We start from the raw sequence: 14,841 nt of genomic DNA on the forward strand, positions 1-14,841 counted from the left end.
AAGAATCCGGTGTTTCATAGTCGTACGAAACACATCAAGATAAGGTATCATTTTATTCGACAACATATAAATGATGGTACTTTATTATTGGAGAAAATCCTTGGTACGAAGAATCCTGCTGATATGTTTACTAAGGTTGTTACGACAGAGAAATTGAGGTTTTGCATTACCTCAATTGGTCTTCTAATGAATTGATGAGAGAAGACCCCAACTAGAGAATTAGAGAGTTAATGTTTCAATTCTAACAAGTAGTGTTGAAGACCTTGTATCGAAAGTCTGCTCATCCGAAGTATGTGTTGAGTGTGCGTGTCCCAAATGGAGTTTGGTGGTATAATGGTGGTTTAACATTCTTGGTTAGATCGTTGATATTTTGGGTTGACGAAGGTTGGGTTTGTTCAAAGTCTCCAAGTGGGAGATTGTCGGAGATATGGAGAACTTTAAACAATTAGAGGGAAGATTCCAGGAAACTCACACGAAGCTTCCACGAAGTTGTTAGGAAACTCACATGTAGCTTCTACGAAGTTGTTAGGAAACTCACATGTAGCTTCCATGAAGTTGTGAGGAAATTCACATGTAGCTTCCACGAAGCTGTCAGGAAACTCACATGTAGCCTCCATGAAGCTGTCAGGAAACTCACATGAAGCTTCAAGGAATTGTTTTTAGCTTACTCCTAAAATCATTCTATAAATAGACCCTCTTGTAACTCATTGTAAACACACCACAAATATTCAGTAAATACATTCTCTAGTTGGTCCGTGGACTAAAGCAATCACAACGATTGCATATAACCACGTTATCTCTTGTGTCGATTTACATTTCTTGCATTTATAATCTTTCGTTCATTAAGTGAGTTAGTAATCTTGTAGAATTACTATCGGTGAGTGATCTTGTTGAATCACTTGCGTTGTTTTGGGTCCTAATATCCTTACATGTACCGTGTACTACATCAATAAAATTTGTGGTCCATAACTGCATTCATGATTCATGATGTACAACCGGCCTTGGGATTATTTTAGTATTCAGGTAATTTAAAAATGACTCACATTTTATTCATGTTACAAGAAACTCAATTTTTTTATAAAGAAAAATATCAAAACCTATAAACCATCTTTGTGTTGAGGTTTAGCTATTTTCAGCTCTCTACATTATCAGCATTATGTTGTAGACAGAATAACGCAAATTACAGTTAGGAATTTTCATTGTCCGATTACAAGACTAAGGCACTACTAGCTTCATCGACTGAGATCTGCCGTCTCGAAATTCCTTTTTTTTGAACGGTAAATTATATTAAAAAAACCCAAATGATACAAAATGTTCTCACAAGATGGAAACATAGCGATACTGAGCTAGAATCCTATGTTTACATCAAAACACACAATTACATCAAAAATTATAGCAAAAGAACTTGAGGATTACATAACCAATCGAGCCACTCAAGCTTTTTAACTTTGCACCGGTTCCCAATCCACTCGAAACTTTTGAGTTGAATATCGCACAAGGCAACCGGAGGCGTCCAACATTTTTTCGAGAAGACCATTTGATTTCTATTTTTCCAAATGAGGTATACACACGTCCAAATCACTCCTTGCCAAATCTTTGCACCCATATCTGAGAATTGTGAATACGAGGATTCGTCAAGCAAACTATCGAGGCTTCGAGGTAATGAGCCCATCCCCCACCAAGTGAAAACTTTAACCCAAATGACCCAAACCTTTGGACACAAGAATAATGCGTGTTCCACCGTTTCGACTACATCACCACATAAGGGACAGCGGACGGAATGGAGATCAATACCACGCTTGTCAAGTTGTGACAAAACCGGGATTCTCTCCCTCCGAACCCTCCACACAAAAATGCTCACCTTTTTTGGAACTAATTTATTCCTTAATGTTGCCAAAGTCGACCCGTTTGCAGCCTGACCTGAGTCCATGAGAAGATTAGAGAGAGCCTGTGTTGAGAAGGAACCCGACCTGCATAACTTCCAATTCCAACGATCTTCCCTGCCATTCGTGAATGAGAACCCCGAAATCATCTCTTATAATTCTAACAATTCACCTATCGTTCTCCCTGTGATGTCTCGAATCCAAACCCATTCGGTAATCCACTTGCTGCCATCCCATTTTATACGGTCCGCCACTTTCGCATTTATATTGGATTCTAACCGAAACAACCTCGTGAATTTTTGCCTTAAAGTTTTGTCGCCTAGGCAGACATCATCTCAAAAGTTCGTCAAGTTTCCATCGCCAATCACCTTCGAAATTGAGCTGGAAAAATTCACGCCCAATCCATCTATTTCATAACCTGTTTTAACAACATTCCTCCTTGGAGAGTTAGAACGCGAAAAAGTAGAACCCATCCCCTGAATAATTGACCCCGAAACCCCAAAAATGCTTTTAATAACGCTTACCCACAAGGAGGTGGGTTCGAAATTCTTATGTTTATGGAACGTAGGGATAACTCCAATCCTTCTTTTAGGTAGAGTAGCACCAAAACAATTTTTTAATAGGTTAATCCTTGTGGTTTACCAATCTTATGTGGACAGTCCCTGCAACTGACGATCGATCGTTAGAAAGAATCATTAACTCCCCTTGCATGCTATTATACATGGTAAACAGGTCGAGTTGGGTCAAGGACCAAACAAGTTTGTGCCAAAACGGGTCATGAGTCGAAACGAATCATGTACCACCCCATCCCACATCAGATAAAAAAAAAAAAAAATTGGCCCCTTATAAGCTTAAAATTGTGGCGAACAAATATCTCATGCCATGGTTTTTCGTTGAAACTTTGAGATACCCGGTTAGTCCACTGTTTTAACTTATGAGAGACAATTGTCTCTCGGGTTGTGACAGGCACGCTGAGCGTGCATATCTTGAGGCCGATTTAAGGGAGTTTCAGGTTGATATCAAAGCCACTCATGTGCCCTTCGGGATGGTGCGGCTGACCAGATGACTTTTAATAACCCGTCCCACATCAGATTGTGAAAGAAATTATGAGTCCCTTATAAGCTTAAAGAAATGACTAACTAATATCTCCACCATTAATTTTAGTTGAAACCCGAAGATACTTGATTAGTCTACTGTTTTAGCTTATGAGGGGTGATTATCTCTCGAGTTGTGACGGGCACGCGACTCGTGCATCTTTTTAGGCCGAATGGAGGATCGTTTCAAATCGGCTTTTGAATATATCGAATGGGTAAAGATGAGACCTGGGTCGGGTTACCTGTGGATGGGCCACAACCCATTTTTCATCTTAATCTTTTAGGTTGGGTTGGGTCGATCGAGACCCATTTTCACACTTTAGTTTTAGTTTCACCTTTCGCAATTTAGTTAAAGTTTTGAGTCGAAGTTTTCATTTTCTCGTTTTACTTTCAGATTTCAGTTCCACATTTTAATTTATTAATGGGTTCGTGAATTTGGGCTTTGGTTTATGATTAGTGTTTACTTATGGAACGATTTAGTTGGATCCACTACTATGTGGGATTTTTTTATTGCAAGGATAAAATACATGCCTTGTTGAAGAAATGAGTGTGAAGTTGAATGACTAGAATGTTGATTTGTAATGTTCATTGATTGAAGTTTGTGTTTTTAAGGTTATATGCACAAGTTTGAACAAGATGAAGAATTTGACTTTGCTATTTTGGTAGGATAAGATGAAGGTGATAAAGAAAAATGACAGATTTATCTCTTCGTACATAGATCATAGATGTGAAGGGATTTGATGGAATTTTTATGATGGTAATCAGTTTATGTATTGCCATACAAAATTTGCAAATTATAAGGACTTTTTTAGTAAAAAAAAAGTTTAAAGATCGAATAGCAATTAGGAGAAATCACAAGGACCGTAAAGAAACTTGTTAGTTATTACACGTCATATGTTCATGTTTTCCTTCACGATACGTACATAAACACACCACACTACATTGTACTTAATATATTTTTAATTTTTAATATAATTTATAAAACACACCCCAGTCTCTCTCTCTCTCTAAACCAAACCGAAAACTCAAGGGTTTTTGTCACTAATATTTCCAAATATCACCACGAAATTTGGAGTTAAATTATCATTAATAGATGAAGATTCTAATGGGTTTTTGAGATTATATCATCTTCATCAAAACCCATAGAGAAATTCAACTACAATTAAGGTATTTGATCATGAACTTATCATGTATTTATGTGTATATTTTGTTGATTAGTTGTATAAAGATTTGATCCTTAGCCCTTTAGGGTTCTAACAATAGGGTTCAACGGTATATTATGCAAATTTTGTTGGCGGTCTTTACTCTTCTTAGTTATAAAGCTATATATTCTCTTTTAAAATTCTTTAAATTACTTAATATGCTTATGATTCTATATATGATCATGAACTCATCTTATGTTTTGTATAGAGAAAGTAATAACTTATCCATTAGTTGAATTACTAGTTTATGTACTTTGCCCTATTGCAATTAGTTTATCACTTAATTATTTTATATCTAAATTTACTCAATAAATCATTCTATCTATATATCGGATACGACAATATAGTTTTTTTTTTTTTTTTTTTTTTTTTTTTTTTTTTTTTTTTTCTTTCAGTCACATGTGTTTTCTGACGATGTGATTTTATGTAGGTTAACTTTAACAAATCTTGATTCTTGACATTATATGTATGTATATATATATACATGGTATAATTTGGATTAGCTTTAGGATCTAGTAACAGGTTAAGTTAAGGATATATGTCGAATTGATTAAAGATATATGTCAAAATGAACTATATATAAACTGGCAATATTATTATTATAACGTTGAATCACAACTTTAAATTTATATATTAATTTAGTGTATCACCAATAGCTGTTATTAATTAGCTTTTCTGTAGTTATGAATTATACGCTAGCTAGTCAGTGGCGGATTCAGGAATCGTAGTCAGTGGTGTCACTAGTTGAAAGCTTAAGAAAATTTACACTATCCAGTGGTGTCACACAAAAAAAATTACACAATCCAGTGGTATCACTAGTTAAAAGACCAAAAAGAAAATTTCCACAACATCGTGTATTTTAGTGGTAGCCCGTGCTACCAATGGGCTTTAACTAGATCCGCCTTTGTAGCTAGTACTAGACTAGCGAGTACATTTGTTTCGACATATAACTGTCGGATTGAGTATTTTTGTTGTATTACTTCACAATCGTCGTGTCTCATGTAAGTATGTTGTCGTTAGATATATTATATAGATAATGGTGATAATGCATTCGGGTTATTAATTGGTTTTGCAAATGGTGAATACACTTTAATTGTTTGCTAGATGTCGTGTTAATGACATTTCTATCGCTTTTAATGCTTTTTTGATCTTATCAAGGAGTCTTTCTCCGAATTCAAGCACACATTTTCAACCGTCGATCATCTTTGATATAAACCTAGAATCAACGGTGTACAATGAGCTTCTCGTACATTCTCTTTTCTATAAATTAGGGTTTCAGGTGAGCGGCAAATCCAAGACATTCAGTAAAGCATGATCTATCATCTTTTGAGGTGATTCACTAACAATGTGCATTTTTAGCTCACAAAAGTTATAGATTAACTAAGCATATGGTTCACCGCTAATCAGGTAAGTGGCGCTACCTCATCATCGAGTGTGTGTCTTAACTGCGTGCTTACTTATGCATTTGCATTCTTGTTTGTAATTTTCGGTTGCTTTCATTGATCTGCAAATTTAAACCGATAGATATGAAGGTTATTTGAATGTTTTCCTTTTATATTTGAAAATATTTATAAGGTATGATGTGAAACTTTTGCAATTCAATGCTGATATCATACTCAAATCGTTCATTAAGCACGGTGGTTTTACATAGAAATTTTACATTCATTGTTCATAAATGACTATATCAATCGGGACAGATATATATTTCATGTCTTCGCTGTAACTTTTGTGCTAGATCTTTTCAACTTTGTAGCAGCTGTTTGTGGCTGTTTGTGGCAGATCTTCAAATATATGTGGGTAATTAATCTGCATTCGACTTTTATGGGGATCGATCTCAACAAAGATATCATGTCTAAATTAACATCCAGTTTCAACAAGTTTTCTATTCGGTATGTATGAAATCCCGTTAGAAGTGGTTATTAATTCGTTTAATTATTACTATTAGGATTTTGCTAACGACAGCCCTTCGTGAACACGCTTTATTGCTAAGTTGCTATTAATTCCTTTAATTATTATTAGGATTTTGCTAACGATAGCCCTTAACGTGCTTTAATGTACAGTTTGATAACCGCCATTTTAAAAGTCATAATTAACCGCCATGTACAATACATTCATTTAAACATGTTAGTGGGCTGTCATTACCAAAATCCTTATTATTATTAGTATTTCTTGTATTAATATGCAATTGATCTCATATTTCACCAACGTTTTCCTTCAACTCTTAGTAACATCATTATTAGCCTGTTTCGTTTATGGTCTAGTTTCAAAGGGCGTATTTAGTGCTTCTGCAGAATCAAAACTTTTGGTTCATTTAGTATTTAAATTTCAGGTTTTCTTATGTGTAACAATGATTATAAGTTCATTTAGTCACTAATTTGTTGTTTTACTGCAGTGGTTACGTAGTTGAAATACGCAAGCAAGATCCGAAAAAGTGTTGGCCTTTTGGATCATTGGGTGATCCTTACAACAACGAGTTTTTCAATTCATATGAATTCACAGAGTCTAATGTAGGAGTTACTAACATAGAAGAGGATCATTCGAATAGCACAACTTGTATGGCTTATTTTTTTTACGCTGTTATTATGTTAGTATTTTATACCATTTTTTAAATTTTATATATGTGGTTGAATCTGTAGCTGTAGGAAATGACATGGTAGAGGATTCGTACAACGGTTCATCAGGATTAACGTCTAGCGGGATTCATAACGTTCATGAAAATAGTGTCAACGAAGGTCCTAAAAACGGGAGGAGTGTGGCTGCTGATCACAAAAAACGGGGGGAAAATCGACCAATGTTAAAACGTCGAAAGACTCGATTGCTTATTGATATATATAACGATTCTGCATGTCATGTACTTCGTGCACCTCGCGACGGGACAAATCATGTAAACAAAATGTTCGCTGCTGAAATTGAAGATGAACTGAGTAATGATGTCACTTTTGACGACAATTTTAATAAACGAAAAGGTATTGAAGTTACTGACCTAAAAATTAAGAAGAAGAGGAGCGTTCGATATGAACAGCCAATAGCTGAACATGGTAAAAAGTCAAAGCGTGGATTCAAAGAGACGATAGATGATGATTCAGAAGCTGGTTCTGAAAGTCATCTTCGAAAAAAATTGAGAACCGCCGAAAAACAGAATGCCTTCCTAAAGAAAAAGGTATATGGTTTTTTTTTTTTTTTTTTTGCATATAGTAACACAGCTACAAGTTCATTTTAGATATACTAAAAGTTAGAGATCACTTTGTTTAACAACAAATTTTGACAATGTTTACTGCATTGTCGGTTACCCTGCAACCAGAAACGTAACAGAACAGAAGCTACAAAATCAAGTATTGAAGATTCTGAAATAAAGGCTGCTGCGATCATGTTGACTTGCCTTCGTAAGGAAGCAAATATTTCAGTCTGTGAAAACATGCTACGTGCGTTCAAGATAAATGCAGGTCGTACTTTTGTTCAACCAAAGTTTCTAAAGCGTTCAAAAAAGATCCGAAAGCGCTCAGTTCGATATGGTAACAGTTCTGTCAAGAAAACATTATCTGCCGTCTCCAAAAGTCAAGTGGTCTCTGCTGATGTACACAAGAAGTTCACAAATGAAAAGGCGGTTCAAATCGATGACGATGATGATGGTTTGAAAGGTACAACTTGTGCGGGACCCATGCGTAACGTGAAAATCTGTGAGTCTGTGGTTTGCTTACTCAATATGAATCCAGCTGATTTCAGCTTTTTAGAAGATGACAACGAGTTCATGAGAGACTGAGAGACATTTAATCGTTTCGAATATAGACATTGATTAGGTTTTATTTATAATTTTTTTTCTTGGTTCTTAATTTAGGATATGTGGTACTGATATATAAAGTACTCCGTAACTAATAAGGTTACAAAACTCTGAACTTGTTTGGATGATTCGTTTTTCTTATATGGTATGGTTGTTTTGGATATGTTCATTTCTTCGATTTGCGGGTTTGTTGGTTGTTCGTACACAGTACGAGCATATTATAAGTAACGATCACAGTGTCCTTGCCCTACAGGCTACAACTAATGTTGTATTTGTTGACACTTTTTGAACGTGTTTTACTGTTTTTCACGCTTAAAAATATGTGAATATAAATTAGAAGCGTGAGACGCAAAACTTTAAAATGTGAAAAAAATACAGTGTTAAAATTTATAAGTGATATTAATTTTTTGACACTTTTATGTGTTAATGGGTTTCCAATTTTAACGTTTTTAGGTCTCAAAAACTTAGTGACACTTATAGCTAAAAAAAACATATCAAGTTATCTACGCTTTAAAGCACCACAAGTTAAAATAATGAAAGTGTCAAAATTGAAACTATTTTTTGTAGTATTGGTACTACTAAACATAAGTAACGATCATAGTGTCGTTGGTTATGTTCAAGTTTCGGTTGTGGTTAGTATGACACCAGCCTACAGAGTTGCAATAAAATATGTTCAATTTGAACATCAAAATAATACTAATAATTTGCACATCAATGGGAGATTTTTATAATAAACTATGGTTTAATTTGAACATCAAAATAATAATTTTCACGTGAGAATAACACAAAATATCATTGAGATTTAGATAATTTCTATTGAACTTATAACCTAGGGTATGTCTTCATGGGTAGTAAAAAATATATCTAATAAAAACATTTAGTTTGACTAATTTACAATCCTATAATTGTTTGTATGCAAATTCGTAAGCTCTTTCTCATCCGAGGCAATAAAATCATCGTATAATTTAGGACCTGCCCTATACAATACAACTACATATGATATTAATGACATAAGCTTAAAACAAAAAATCGTGAAGTGAAATAAGCGCAAAACACAAACAACACACAAACAACTCTTATTCCACACAAAATACAGCATCCATATATCAGCTGATTAAATTACACATACCGCTCCAAACCATAACAGATTAAGAGCTAGCTTACACATCAGCAACTAGACTTGCACCATTCTTCAAGTGTGATAGTTGCTACTCCAATGTTCTTCATGTCGTAAAGATTGGCTGGTTCAAAACTCAGATATATAAGTAGCAATTTGGATATAATGTTTTTATAAAGGATTAACACACCAATTTTGCTGACATTAGCCTGAATTTGTCTGTCCCAAACTACCTATTTTTTTTTTTTTTCAACGACAGCAGCGGCATCACCCAGAGGGGATTTACTGGTGTATCATTTTCTTTTTTTGAAAAGCTCCACTTACTAATAATAACTCGTTCCTATGTTGAACCACTCATCTCAGCACCACAACACTACTGTTACTAAATTCTAAGAGGACGTGTATTTACTCATAACAAATGATGTATGATACAGTACCAATTTGTTAACATGTTTATTACAGTATAACATTACTTATATTGCCTATCTCATATGTTATATCAGTATAATCATTTCTAAAATAATGTCCCTAGTAACACAAATATTTTTTAGAAAGTGTTTAATTACTGACTCTGTCACATATGACATGACATTGTGATGTAGGACGGGGATCTAATAATGAAAAAGTTTAGATATTAAAAATCAAGTATGTCTATATCCATTTTGATCATATTATATTGTTCAACTTAGGGTGCGTTTGATAAAACTAAATGGATGCTGAACCATTCAACACCGTCTGTCATTCAGAGGTCAGAAACAAACGCGCTGAATGCTGAATGGTTCAACATTCAGTGTTGAACCATTCAATTATGAGGTAAACAAACGCACCCTTAATTATGTTACTGAAACAGTTCATAAGGGATGAAACTTGAGCGTAGAAACTTTGGTTTATCAAAAACATCCAATGAGTGGTAGTATGGCTAAATACAATAAGCATATATACCAGCATGTACATCGGGAGTAGCAGCGGCCGTGGCATCAACAATAACCGTAACAGACTTGTAATCAAGTGCTACAGCATCAAAAACTGTTTGCCTAATGCAATTTGGAGTTTGAACACCTATAATATATCCAGGACACACAACTAAATCATACCATCAATAATTATATATTCAAACATTAATAATGTAAAATCAACAGAGAATTGACATACCAACAACAACTAAACTATCGATCCCTGCTCCTTGAAGAACCGAATGTAGATGTGTAGCAAAAAATGCACTAAACCGAGTCTTGACAATCTTATAGTCTTCTTCTTTGATAACAAGACCATCAACTAGTTCTGCCCCTTTACTCCCTTTTGAAGTTGGTTTCAGTTTCCCGTCACCATACAAATGCTGTCGAAATAGCTCAACGTCTCTTCCTAATGGGTCATGCTCTCTTACAACCTATATCGAAATCCTAAATATGTATATCAACACATCACATAGACATACTGATGACGTGGTGGTTGTGAATGGAAGAAACCATACAAATAAACAAGAACGGAATGTCGTTAAACCCTTAACGAGTGGCCATCTCGGGACTTCAAGAGATACTCTCTGCTTTCAATTCATCATAAAACCCAACTAAAAACATAAATGACCTCATACTTGTATAAAATTCTAACCCTAACCAATAACTTTGAGGACAAGATAAATCATATCCAAATTTAAAAGAGACATTTAATTTAAAATAAGATAAATACTAAGATGGAAAAAAAAAAAAAAAAAATATTATGACAATAAATTGTCATATTTGACCCTTTAATCTTCTCGAATTGCGAAAACATTCGACTTCAAATGTAGACGATGAACCGGCGACTAAGTCAGAGGAGATGGAGGCCAGAAGACATTATATGCATCACATACACACATAAACTAATTGTTGTGGACATTGGAAGAATGTATCCCAATATTATTAAACTGATCAAGGGTAACTTGGCATTGCTTATTTACAACACATAAACTAAGGGCAATTACTAGTCAGGGCCGTCTCATTATTATATAAATTTTTCAAAATATTATGCCCTTTTAAAATTTTAGGCCCTATTCAGTTGCACAATGTACACATGAAGATGTCTCTGTTACTAACAGACTGAGAAGTAAATAGAGTCAAATTAACATGATTGCAACATAATGTTTGTAGAGGAAAAAAGTACTCCTAAATAATAAGGGAAATATATAGTTATATCCATATATAGTTATACTGTAAGTTATACTTTATGATGTATCTATCTTAAGATCATAAGGGAAAGATCATTTACCAACACACTATTAGAAATTGGTCATTTGTAACGATCGATAATAACGAATTATTATTTGGTCAATAATTATGCTATTTAGTTACCATTTTAAAAGTCGTGACTAACTTTTGATCACTATATGATATTGGTGACCAAACAAATGGCCACCACAGTGACCAATTTTAATTAGTATGTTGGTCTCTAATAGTGTTCCGTGACTGATCTATAGTGGCAAGAAGTGACCAACCTATTTTAATCACTAACTCGATTTACTGACCAATATAGTGCTATTAGTGACCAATAGGCCTCTTCACTAAAACTCGTTTTTCTTATAGTGACATAAACCATTCCAAGTTAGGTTATGATAACCTTATGAGGTCTGAAATTCAAATTTCACTGGCCACATACGATGGGCTTGCAGGGAGAAAAGGGTTGTAACGGTTACGAAATAATCGATTAACCCATATACATCAAAGAAAAATAATATTGTCTACTGGCCTGAACGGAAAAACCTTATTCTTTATCGTTTATATATAACACATAAACTAAGCGCGATAACTAGTAAATAAAATAAAGTGGAATTAACACAATATGCAACGTAATGTTTACACAACAACAACAACAAAACTCAATCCCACAAAGTGGGGTATGAGTGAGGTAAAATGTAAACGATCCTTCCTCTGTTCTAGAATAAAGGGAAGACATTTCTCCGTCTAGAGTGAAACACACTCCAAGAGTAGAGAAAGTCCTCTCTCTCAATGTTCTATGGATAGAGTTATTGCTTCCGAATGCGCATCCGCAATAAGTAGGTTTAAAAAAAAGTGTGAGACAAATCAAATTTCCATGATTTTTAAACCTGCCTGAAGTTTAATTTAGACTAGTCAAGTCGCCAATAAATCGACGCTTGTTGTTGACTCGATTAATAGAGCCATTGTGCAACGTAATGTTTGTTGTGGAAAAAAGAAAATATTAATAGTACGGAGTAATACGCACCCATGTTACAAGGAAGCCACATTGTCTAGCAAAATCAACGGATTTGATAACGTTAGGGACGACAGCAACGCCAGCATCAAGACACATTGACCCATCACTCGATACAAATTCATTCTGAATTCCAATAATAAAAGGATGAAGTGATTATTATATTTGTTGAATTGTAAAATAGAAATGGATAGAGACACGATGTGTAATATATGATAAATAAAAGAGGAAAATATGACGTCACCTGCATGTCGATCACAAGGAGAGCGCTGGTGTTACGAGTCTGGTCAGCCGCCATTTTTGGTTTCTTTGTTTACTGACTTGTTATGTGTTTGGTCTTTGAGTTTCAAGGGATGTCTGAATAAGCAATCTGGGTTTCATTTATATATACTAAAGAAAGTTAAATTAATTAAAACAGAGTTACATTAATTAAATGGTACGTCTATGTTAGGTTGTGATGTTACATTTCAAATATTATGTTGTGATTTTACATTTCGAATGTCTATGTTAGGACGGCTTTAGCCCAAAAACATTTCAATATTAAAGTGTAGTGAGTTCCTTGCTACTTTAAACCTGATTGGAGGCGAATCAAGGAGACTTTTGGTACAAGGGATCAACCTATCGTTCATGTTGTTGCAAAGGGTTGTGCCACTGCGTGCGTGAAGCGATGGGTGTGACACTGTGTGCGCCAACTAATGGGTGTGACACTGTGTCAACATGTTGCACATGTCGATGTTTGTTACAACTGTAGCTCTAGCTCTGATACCATCCAAACAACACCAGTGAATGATCACAATTACAAACCCACAACAACAAACGAATAATAACAAACAAATAAATAAGTAAAGAATGTGTCACGAGATTTTTACGTGGTTATATATATCCGATCTCCGATCACATGAAGAAGTGTTTAGTCCACGTGTACGAATCAGTGTTAATCGTGTGTCAAGGTACTTCTCCCACTTGGATCGTAGAGATCCCAATGAAATCTTTTCCAGAAATCAAATTCTTACTTTATTTGTTTGATCTTCACACCGTAATCTAACATTCTAATCAATCAAAAGAGGTTATAATTGATAGAAACGATAAATATTGGTGAAAATGAAGTTTGTAAAATTTTCTAAAACTTTGTACACTTTCAAAATGAACACATAATAAGACGGAGAAAATAAGTACAATACTAACATTAATATATATATATATAATGTTAGTACTGTGTCTTCTCACTATGAATTCAATTATTCCGCATCAAGTGGAGTGTTATACAGACGTTAATTAATATAATGGGTATGTCATCCCAACCCTACCACTAATAATTGACAAATATGACTTCTAGATTATAAAAGTGCAAAAATGAAACCTGGTTGATGAAAATCATTTTACATCCAGTGGAGTGTTAAACAAATGTTAATTAATTTCAGGAATCTATGGTCTCATAATAATTGACATATGTGGCTGCTAAGTGTGCATATTACTAGTTTGTGTAAAAATGAAACTTGATTGATGAAAATTATACTTAATGAAATTTTATAAAATTGTATAGTTTACATATAAGTGAACACTTGCTTAATTAAGGTAACTAACTATAACATGTTGATAGAACATTCATATATTATATGTACATCACACATATATACATACCTTTAAGGGCCATTGCAGCAAAGCATGAACACACAACCTTCTTGATTAGAGGGTTGTCACATGCTGCTAGGCCATAAACTCTTTGGTAGAATATTGAGAATATTCAACTTATGTTTTAGCGCGTAAATGTAGAACTCTATTAGGATAAATATGGTTGCACACTCTCTACAACTTGTACATCTCCACTCTCTCCTTCCAATTTTGAGCAACGATAACTCCACAATTCGGAAGAATAAGATATCACTATTACTACCATTAAACTCGTTTTTTTATGAACAAATCAGTACTAACATCATTTTCATTTGACATGTCGCATATGATTACGCGGGTGTCAAATAGCAGCGATGTTACTACTGTTGTGTTCGCAAAAATGAGACGAATGTAATGGCGGTGATAGTGAGATTTAAGAATTTGAGAGTAATCGTTGTTCAAAATTTATAAGATTAAGTTTAGATTTTCAATGAAAGAGGGAAAAAAAATAGGAAAAGGAGTGTCCATTCATTAGTACCGAAATAGTAAACTATATTAAAGCAATAGAGGAGCCACACATCCCACATTGTATGGATCTAATTTAAGGAGCTATACACCTGACTCCCAACACATATAGAAGCCGTTTGGTTTACTTTCCGTGGAGGCACGTTTGGTCGTGGAGGCTTTAGCGGCTTTTGATGAAATGATGACACGTTTGGCCGGAGAGAGTGAACCGGGGGATAGATCCGCCAATGTGTTATCTTACAAGATTGATAATCGGTCCGGGAAGAACATTTTGAAAGAGACGGTTAACGGAAAGTTGAAAAGGGCGGGATCGAGAGGTTAATTTCTCTTAGATCGTTTGGTTTACTTTCCGTCTTTATCGGGTTGTATTCGGTGTTCTATTTGTTAGTTTATTTTAACGTTTAACGGGTTGTTTGGGGAGGCTCGT

General features: G+C 34.6%; 3 protein-coding genes across 6 annotated transcripts; 1 reads left to right on the forward strand and 2 right to left on the reverse strand.

Annotated features, from left to right (window-relative positions):
* Positions 1–1,390: 1,390 nt before the first annotated feature.
* LOC139871265 (uncharacterized) lies at positions 1,391–2,032 on the reverse strand. Its single transcript, XM_071858996.1, has one exon. It carries the CDS (start codon positions 2,030–2,032, stop codon positions 1,391–1,393), a length of 642 nt encoding a protein of 213 aa, XP_071715097.1.
* Positions 2,033–3,988: 1,956 nt separating this feature from the next.
* Positions 3,989–8,097, forward strand: LOC139873031 (uncharacterized). Of its 4 annotated transcripts, XM_071860961.1 has the most exons (6): positions 3,989–4,144; positions 5,338–5,586; positions 5,915–6,068; positions 6,572–6,732; positions 6,816–7,339; positions 7,481–8,097. In XM_071860961.1, the coding sequence occupies exons 3-6, from the start codon at positions 5,971–5,973 to the stop codon at positions 7,937–7,939; spliced, it is 1,242 nt and encodes a 413-aa protein (XP_071717062.1). In that variant the 5' UTR covers positions 3,989–4,144; positions 5,338–5,586; positions 5,915–5,970; the 3' UTR covers positions 7,940–8,097. The 4 variants fall into 4 exon arrangements, with proteins under 4 accessions (XP_071717062.1, XP_071717061.1, XP_071717063.1 ...); XM_071860960.1 differs by having other exon boundaries at positions 5,338–6,068; XM_071860962.1 differs by having other exon boundaries at positions 5,459–6,068.
* Positions 8,098–9,046: 949 nt separating this feature from the next.
* On the reverse strand, positions 9,047–12,576 carry LOC139871266 (probable inactive nicotinamidase At3g16190). The gene is made up of 5 exons (XM_071858997.1): positions 12,523–12,576; positions 12,291–12,404; positions 10,227–10,461; positions 10,017–10,133; positions 9,047–9,198 (listed from the first exon to the last, which is right to left on the reverse strand). Exons 1-5 carry the CDS (start codon positions 12,574–12,576, stop codon positions 9,125–9,127), a joined length of 594 nt encoding a protein of 197 aa, XP_071715098.1. The 3' UTR covers positions 9,047–9,124.
* Positions 12,577–14,841: the final 2,265 nt, after the last annotated feature.

This window comes from Rutidosis leptorrhynchoides, chromosome 10 (genome assembly GCF_046630445.1).
Source record: "Rutidosis leptorrhynchoides isolate AG116_Rl617_1_P2 chromosome 10, CSIRO_AGI_Rlap_v1, whole genome shotgun sequence".
Classification (NCBI taxonomy): domain Eukaryota; kingdom Viridiplantae; phylum Streptophyta; class Magnoliopsida; order Asterales; family Asteraceae; genus Rutidosis; species Rutidosis leptorrhynchoides.

Coding starts and splice junctions, on each gene's coding strand:
- LOC139873031 (XM_071860960.1), top strand. CDS start 5,971: ATGTGGGTAATTAATCTGCATTCGACTTTTATGGGGATCGATCTCAAC. Junction 6,069..6,571: donor TTCAACAAGTTTTCTATTCG/GTATGTATGAAA, acceptor GTTTTACTGCAG/TGGTTACGTAGTTGAAATAC. Junction 7,340..7,480: donor ATGCCTTCCTAAAGAAAAAG/GTATATGGTTTT, acceptor CCCTGCAACCAG/AAACGTAACAGAACAGAAGC.
- LOC139871266 (XM_071858997.1), bottom strand. CDS start 12,576: ATGGCGGCTGACCAGACTCGTAACACCAGCGCTCTCCTTGTGATCGAC. Junction 10,462..12,290: donor GTGGCTTCCTTGTAACATGG/GTGCGTATTACT, acceptor ATTTCGATATAG/GTTGTAAGAGAGCATGACCC. Junction 10,134..10,226: donor CGATAGTTTAGTTGTTGTTG/GTATGTCAATTC, acceptor GATATATTATAG/GTGTTCAAACTCCAAATTGC.
- LOC139871265 (XM_071858996.1), bottom strand. CDS start 2,032: ATGATTTCGGGGTTCTCATTCACGAATGGCAGGGAAGATCGTTGGAAT.